At 45.8% G+C, this 8,895-nt stretch overlaps 1 protein-coding gene across 3 annotated transcripts in view; it reads right to left on the bottom strand.

The window, feature by feature from the left end:
* Positions 1-8,456, bottom strand: part of METTL9 (methyltransferase 9, His-X-His N1(pi)-histidine) — a 53,286-nt gene extending 44,830 nt beyond the window's left edge. The window contains exon 1 of one of the 3 annotated variants that reach the window (XM_025916915.2): positions 8,397-8,456. In XM_025916915.2, coding sequence (XP_025772700.1) covers positions 8,397-8,441 — 45 coding nt within the window. In that variant the 5' untranslated portion in view covers positions 8,442-8,456. Of the gene's footprint in view, positions 1-6,079; positions 6,465-8,396 lie in introns of those variants that run through there. The other 2 variants (XM_025916914.2, XM_025916913.2) reach the window with 2 other exon arrangements.
* Positions 8,457-8,895: the final 439 nt, after the last annotated feature.

Genomic DNA, 8,895 nt, shown 5'->3' on the forward strand with positions numbered 1-8,895 from the left:
TTAAAAAAATTTAAAAAAAATAAAGAGTATCTTCCGTATGCTAATATAGTGATGGGGGAGGGGAGTTTGAACTTTCAGCCCCACCTCCAACCTCTAGACAAAGGAGAGGAGTTAAGAGATTGAGTTCTATCACCAAAGGTCAGTGATTTAATCAACCATGCCTAGGTAATGAAACCCTCAAAAAGCCCCTAAACAACATGGCTCTAGGGACTTCCAGGTTGCTGAACACTTGGAGAGGGCATGGAAGCTCTGTGCCACCTTCCACCTGCCATACCTTGCCCTATTCATCTCTTCCATTTGGCTTTCCCTGAATCGTATCCTTTATAATAAACCAGTAAACAAGTAAAATGTCTTCCTAAATGGAGTCATTCTAGCAAATTATCTAACCTGAGGGAGGGTTGTGGGAACCCCAGAATTTGTACACAAATTGGGCAGAAACATGGGGGGGGGTTCTCTATGTACCTCCAACTTGCAGCTGGCACCCGAAGGGAGGGCAGTCTTGCAGGATGGAGTCCTTAAACCTCTGGACAGATGTTAACTCTGGGTTGTGTCAGAACAGAAATGAATTGTAGGACACCCAGCCAGTGTCAAAGAAATAGTGGGTGTTGGAAAAAAGACACCATAGGTACGATTTTTTTTCCCCAACATTAAACTTGACCAAAGCATTCACAAACTGGATGAAAGCCAGAACTTGGGACACTTATCCCAACGTTGCCTCACTCACACACTACAAAACTGCAACTGGTGTTTTTGCATAAAGCTACATAGATTCAATGTCTCCACACAGCTCTGCTAAAGTGGGGGCAGTTTCCTACTAAGGAGACAGCCTACTTTCACAGACCCTCATACAACACAAGGCTTCCTAGGAGTGGCATCATGAAAAGGTGGGAAAAGCCTGGGCCTTGAAACCAGACAGAGCAGAGATCAAAACCCAACTCTGCCACCTACCAAGTATCTCCTGAGCAAGTGGCATCGCTCTTAGGCTCAACTGTCTATTAAAAAAGGGGGTGCGCCACCTACCTCTGGGAGTTGTTATGAGGATTAGAGAGAATCATTATAGTGTCTGGCAGACAATAGAAACACAGTAACTTGATTTCCTTCCCCTTCCTGTCCAAGGACCACAAAAGCCAGTTAGAGAACTGAAGTTCAAGAGAATGCCTAAAAACCACACGGTAGGTCTGGGCACCCAGCCATTCTCAAAAGGAATGAGTAACCAAAGACCTGAGGCATTTAGCACCACTAAAAACAACTGGAAAGGCTCCACTGATGGGGTCCATGAACACAGAATCTTTTCTACTACAGGGGGTGGTCAGACTAAGCCTGACGACCTGGACCTGGCAGCTAAGGACTCAAAAATCACATTCTAAGTTCTGCAATGAATCCTATCAGTCCAGACATTCAATCATTGACACTTCCTTGCACTGAAGCACAGCATAAGAGTCAACATTCAAACCATTCATTTTTCTTCCACAGATGACAGAAGCCTAAACCAACAACCTCTTTATATGAGATTTCAATGTGTACAGTGACAAGGCACCCAAGTCCATGGAGGGAAACAATTCATATGGATTAGATTAAGTTGTTTCAGCTTTGATTTAATAAATAAATAATTGGCAATTTTCATTTAAAATATGCACTCACTGTTAGAATTTTATAATCCTAAGATTTTAACAATGCTTTAGAAGGTCTAAGCAATGGTCTTTTACTGGCAATTACCAGGGTGCCCTCAAGCACCTTCAAAGGGGAACATAAATGCTTCTAGTGTATTCAGCAGCAGAGAGAGATCCTGATATTCTGTGAAACTGAGGCAAACACTTGTTGTTTTTTCAATGTCTCTTTATTTTGAGAGAGAGACAGCATGAGCAGGCGGCAGGGCCAGCATAGAGAGAGGGAGACACAAAATCCAAAGCCGGCTCCAGGCTCTGAGCCTTCAGCACAGAGCCGGACACAGGGCTCAAACCCACAGACGGCGAGATCACCACCTGAGCCAAAGTCCAAAACTTAAATGACTGAGCCACCCAGGCACCCAGAGGCAAACATTTGGATAGGGTTTCAACACAATTGTAAGGAAGGAAAGAAACTCCTTTCAGAATCTCTTTGGTATTCAGCAGCAGAGGCCTCCAGATTCTGGAAGGCAGCTCAGAAGAGGATACAAATCCATCAGTGTCCATCTGGCTAGCTGGTGACTGCCCTTGAGCATTGTTAACTTGTGCCTGACTTTGATCAGCCCCTGCAAGGTAAATGGGGAGTGAGGGGACAGGACACCGAATCTGTCCATTAGCACAACCTGTGACCTATGGTTGTGATGTCCAAGTATTTTTTCATTTGGAAAAAAACCCCAGTTGTTTCAATTCCGTCTTATACCCCATCACCCCTTGCAACACAGTTCAGAGCTTACAGAAGGTGAAAAAATAAGTCAGATATAACACAACCTTGCAGTTTTAAGTTATACCTTGCTAATTCCAGATATTCAAGGTTACCTGTGCTCTTAAGAATCCTTACAGTACATCACCTGCAGAAACCGTCCTGGCTTGGTTCCAGGGAGTTCCATAACAATTCTTTTGGCACTCCATCAGTTCAGAAACTACTGAATGACTATTATTATCAAGAACCTAGTTAGTGAGGCCTAAGAGTCCTTTCAAGTTTCAACAGCTCCATAATTGATGCATTAACTTGAAGTACTAGGTACAATGAGACAAAAACACTAGATGCAAAGTTTTTGTTGTTGCTGTCTTCTTTTTAAGTTCCAAGCCTGCCAATGTTGAAAAGTGACATATCTAGTTTCTCACTGCATGGCTCTACTTCTTCCCAATGAGGCAAACTATCCACCATGCAACCTGTGACCAAGAAATGTGCTGCTGATGAAGGCAGCTGGAAACTTTCTCTGGAGAAGACTCTTTTTTTCTATAAGGGGCTACAGAGTAAATAGTTCAGCTCGTGGGTCACACAGTACCAACCACTGCTGCTGTAGTGTGGAGGCCCCTATGGGCAGTAAGTAAACGAATGTGGTGGCTCTGTTCCAACAAGACCTTATTTGTGGATGCTGAAATTTGAATTTCATGTAAGAAATTTTCGCATATTATAAAATATTACATGCTTTTGCAGCCATTTAAAAACGCAAAACTATTCTTACTTTACAGGCTGTAACAAACAAGTCAGTGAGCCCAATTTGGCCTGCAAGCCACATCCCAGCTTTCTAAGAGAAGCCCTTCCTTGCTTCTCCCTTGCTTAAAGTGAAAAATAATCCCAGCTTTGAAGCTAGCACACCAAACCAAGTTATTAAAATGGTGCTGCCACAATAGTTTTAGAACTACTTTAGGGCAAAGGAGCCTTGCAACTCATCTCCAGGCTATCATAACTAAATAGCAATTTTTAATGATAAACATTTCCCAAGATTTCTCTTTTAACCAGAGAATCCTCCACCATAATTTCTTAATAAAATCATCATAAAGAAAACTTGTGCTAAGTACGGTTCAATTAAATCCATTGGGGCACCTGGTGGCTCAGTCGGTTAAGCATGGACTTCAGCTCAGGTCATGATCTCACGGTTTGTGAGTTCGAGCCCCGCGTCGGGCTCTGTGCTGACAGCTCAGAGCCTGGAGCCTGCTTCAGATTCTGTGTCTCCCTCTCTCTCTGCCCTTCCCCCGCTCACACTCTGTCTCTCTCTCAAAAATAAATAAAACACATTAACTAAAAAAATTTTAAAAAAATCCATAACCCCACTTTCATGCAACCCCAAAAGACTCAGATATGGCTTGCTATGGAACCCACACCCCCAAATGAACACCAGAAAACCCTGTATAAAACTATAAATGTGAAGGGGGCAAGAATGTTAGAGTCAAGTTACTTTACAAGTAAGAAAGTTCATAAGGCAAACCTAGGATCCTGGATTATAAAGAAGATAACAAATGAGCGCAGGCACTCTGCAGAGAGGAGTCTCCTCTTTCACCTTATCTCACCGTGGTCTCTATACACACATTTCTTTTGTTCATTTTAATCTTTATTCACGGGCAATATTTTCATATGTCAATGCATCACTGGATTGATCACTCTAAGGAAGAGTCAATCTGCCCCTAAATATTCAGAAAGTACCAGATTAGTCTTCACTTTGGAGAAATTAGTGGCCAAATTGTTGGTCCAACTGGTTAAAACACACACATGTACACATATAACTCAGTATCTCAGAAGTGTAACAAAGTAAATGGGGTATCGGAAACCAGTATTAGTAACTGATTCAGTTTTTAAAAGGCACACAATTAGAAAGTATCTCCTGTTAGGAAGTACTTATTATGAGGCTACGTCTCCAGCTATAGTCTACCCAGACTCCACGAAAATCAAATTATGTAAACAGTTTTTCAGTTTTTTAAATATAACCAATTCTTTTATAAGCATTATATAAATATATTACATACAAAATATATATATAATAAATCAAATGTTATAGTAGAGGTAATCACAAGTGTCATAAACACCTACAGCTAAGAGACTCCACCATAATTCCACATCAGTGGAAATAAGCTTCCTTTTTGTCCTAACCGGAACGTTACTTCTACCAATTGTTGAAAATGATATTTCTAATTCATTGTTTTATGCCACTATCCATATTTCACGTGGATATGTGACATTTGGTAACTGTACATTATCACTGCAGTACTTTAGAATTGTTTCTGTAAGAACGATTAACGTAACTAATTTATAGCAAAGAATGTAGTTTCACAACTGAAGATCACCTACTGACTTTATGTACTCTCCTAACAATATCATAGGTATGACTACCTAACAAATCAAAATAGCTCTGGGATCACAAAAAAATTTTATGGGAATTTAGGACTTCCTTTAAAAATAGAAAATGGGCCACAATCAGTAATTACTAAATAAAAACTATAAGCTACTTTCCTTAATGAATTGCTTTATGTCCTTAGATAATTCTTTACTTTCATTAAAACACACGAAATCAACCCGAATGTAAACTTTCTGAACGCCTGGCATAATAAGAAATGTAACACAGGAAAATGAGAAATCTATGAAAACGATGTCATAAGATGGGGAATAACCACTTACTGCTCTCTCGAAAGGCAAAATGCACTATAAATGCTAGCAATTATATGCCAACACTCCGACAGAGTTTAAAAGCCTCTTTTCAATGAATGCAAGGTTAACCACAAACTATATTATGGTCAAAAATGAAATATCACTCTTAATTCCACAGTTGACCTGCACATACTTCTGTAAGTGGCACCACAAACTAAGCTAATGAAAAGACTGCCTAACCGGTCACATCGCGTCGTTCACGATCCACAACTCTGAAAAGAATTCACTCCTCCCTAATTCTGTTTTAAAAACCCTTCCAGGAAAAGCTTGCATCATCTTCCTTCTTACCACATCTTTCTGGTCGACTACCAACATCGAAGTTAAAAGGAGATCTCTCTTTGGTAGGGGAGGAAGGTTCAGCAGGATGGGAGTGTGAGGACCTGTCAAACACATTTAACTGCTGAGGGAAAATGTCACCCGAATAAGCCCAGAGGGTTAAATGGCTCACAATGCACGGTTAAATTTCTTTATGGTCCTTTGTACGTTCAGAGATTCAACCAGACAAAAAGAAGGACCTGCTTTTCGCTTTGATTCCCCGGGGGTGATGAAGGCGGTCGAGGGCGATGGGTTTGGTCTGGTCGTTTACATCGCAGGCCCCGGTGCCAGATGGATGCCCGTGGCCACGCGCTCGCCCCAAAGTTCCTGCGTCGTGCCGCCCGGCGCCTGCAATCACCGCCTGGCACCCGGGAACAATGCGGGGCGCCGGGGCGCCCACACCCGGGCCCGGGAAGGAACGGGAGGCCGCTGTCCGCCCGCGCCCGGGAACAAAAGGCGCCGCGGGGCCCGGGCCGAACGCTCGAGGGTCGCGGAGCCAGCGCCCGGCGGGGACGACGTCGGGGAAACTTTCCGAGGGGCCGAGGCGGCGGGGCGAGGGCCCGGGGAGGCCCTCTCGCCGCGAAGCCCCGCACAATAGCCGGGCCGAGCGCGGGAAGGCCGGGCCGCCACGCCCCCGCCCCCGCCGGGCCCGGGCCCGACCCCGGCCGCGTACCTGGTGGTTCTCCTTCCTGCCGCCCGCGGCCGCCGCCGGCCCGCCGGGGCCGCTCGTCATGTTCACGTACAGGGAGCGGGTGAGCGGGCTCCGCAGCGTCCACATCCTCCGCGCCAGCCACACGGACGCCAGGCTCAGGCACAGCCAGCCCGCGAACAGTCTCATCGGGGGCCGCGGCCGCTCGTTCGGATCACCGCCGGCGCCGGGGCGAGGAGGAGGAGGCGCCGCCGCCTCCGGCCGCCGCCGCCGCCGCCCGGACTCGAGCCATCGCGCCCAACTTGCCCATCCAGCCCCTTCAGGGCCGAGGCGGGGGGTGGGGAGGAGCGGGCGGCGCACAGCCTTCCCACCTCCCCCTTCCTTTCCGCCCGCGGAACGCAACCGCCGCCGGCGCCAGTTTCCAACCGGAGCACTTATGAGCGGCCGAAGCGCGCTCCCGCGCGGATTGAGCCGCCGGCCGGGAGGCGGGACAAAGGGAGCGCGCATTCGCCAGGCGCGCGTCCCCGCCTCCTGTCTGGGCCGCGGCTTCACGTAATGGCGGAGATGAGTTTCATTTTATACGGCAAGGGCGATACTTCCGAAGGCAGTTACTGAAGCCTCCCGGTCCCTCCAAGGTGGTGTCCTTAGGACTTCTGGTCTTTCCTCGCCTTAGTCGTTGCCTCTGGGCGCCTCATTCCCTTCCCCCAACCCCCCCACCCCGACCCCGGCAGGACTTAACCTGGTTGTGCAGATTGACCCGAGGGTGAGGAGAGGGAGTCTCCTGCTGTTCGTACGTCCAGACTGTCAGACCAACACCTTGCCTGAGACGGACGCTGCCAGTTCTTAACTGTCACTGGCTCAGCTGCGTGGCTTCTTATTTACATTTAGAGCCGAAGAGCCAGACCCCCACCCCAAGGGCCTCCACCCTGCTCCGCAGGAGCTACAAAGCGGTCTGGAATCTAGGGAGAAAGGATATCACCAAGCCCTTGGCTCTTCCCAGTCCTGTTCCCCAAGCCTGGCAAGTTGCTGGCTATATGTTTCTAAGAGATATCAGTGAAAGCTCTGCCTTTGTTGGAAGCCACTGCAGCTCAGGCACCTGCAAGTATTACGTTCATGTATTGATGACCCTGCCCAAGAACGAAGACCCCCAAATCCGAGGCCCTTGCTGCTTGTTTTCTTGAACTAACAGATGGAAGTTGGACCCAGCACTCTTAAAGCGAACTAAGCTCTGGGAGCAATATTTACCCGGATGTTTCTTTGATCATTTTTAGCACGAGGAGACCTAGCAACGTTTCAGAACCGAAGGGTTACACCGTGTTCCTGTGTCTGAAGTTCTTCCTGCTGCTACCACCAAGCTACAACTAAGGAGTAATATATTTCATGGGTTCTCTAGCTTCAACACCTTTTCCAGGTTTGTTTGGAAACTGCTTTTAATTTAACTGCACTAGAAATAATGTAAATACATTTTATTTAAGTTCAAAAGAAGTAAGCCTTACCGTCAACTCCAGTATTGCACTTCAGAGATTACCATTTATGAAGCAGTGGTATGGTGATCCACTGATGAAGAACAAAATCGTACTTTACCCACAAACTTATTTATTAGCTTCTAAGAATCCTGGCTTGGGACTTTTTGGGAACAGGGGCATCTTGTTGCCTAATGTGAGGTAGGCTATAACAAACACAAAGGGGAAAGGGGAGGGTACTTTGTGTTCTCTCTTTTCAGTATGTTACCTGACTACTTCCTGCTAAAACGCCAAAGAACCTGAACCTTACTAAATCTAGTTCAAACTTGTAGTTGTCCTGGCCCAAGTCATCAAAAGGGAACCATATTAGCCAGTCTAGGTAAACTCAGTTTGTTTACCATGTCACCTGTCCCTCCTGTCTTATGCAATCAGTGTCAGATAAAGCAGCCTTCATCTTTTTAGAGGTGGAGTGGGGAGGAGGGTGAAAGCAGTAGGAATATATAAAGTGACACATTTCATTTCTGAAAACAAAAAAGACAAAAGGTATGCCCCCCAACTATAGAGTAAACCTGAGGAACCACAGCACAGAGACTGCAAAATGTGTCAGATGAACAAGAAGCAACTAGATGCCTACTGAACTCTGAAGGATTTGGGGGTCAGTTGACAGCCAGGAAGCCTAGCATCTCAAAGGAGCAGATTTTCATTTTATACCTGAGCAGCTGGCCTGGAAAAATAAATCACCCACACATTTAAAATAGTCTATAATAATCACAAAATAGTCAAATACATGTTATTTACACTTAGCAAACACAGGAAGAAACCAAAGCACAACATGATCAAATGATTTGCCTAAAGGTAGAGCAAATTCAATAGCAGACCTTTTCATAGAACCTGGTATCCCAGCTTGTGATCCTTCGATCCATCTAAGAAGCCTCTTCGTTGTCTCTCTCTTCTCAGAGAGCCTCCTGAATTACAAATGAGGAGGAAGGAAAACAGCAAGAGTAAATATACTAAGCAGAAGTTCAGATTGCCCTCGGGGACTGCCCCCTTCCTTCATCTACTAGAATGTCACTACTGTATATTAAAACCTCAATTAAAAACCTCACTTATCCATAATGGAGAGGGGCAGAGGCACGAATAACACAAGAAGCTGAAAACCAGCCAATATCCCTTCTAACGTGGCTTTTAAATGCAGTCAGTAATATTCCACAAACACAGAAATAACACCCTCTGTATTGACCTCTGCTCACTGCCCTCCTGACCAGGAGCTCAGGTACTGAACTTGGGTCATAGTGCTGTGCCTAGGCCCCAAATCTTGTCTGGATCACTTTCTTCTCTAGAACTCTAAGCAAGGGTACCTTTTGGTGTAATTGTTCT

The sequence above is a fragment of the Puma concolor genome, chromosome E3, assembly GCF_028749965.1.
Source record: "Puma concolor isolate L17-30 chromosome E3, mPumCon1.1.hap2, whole genome shotgun sequence".
NCBI lineage: Eukaryota > Metazoa > Chordata > Mammalia > Carnivora > Felidae > Puma > Puma concolor.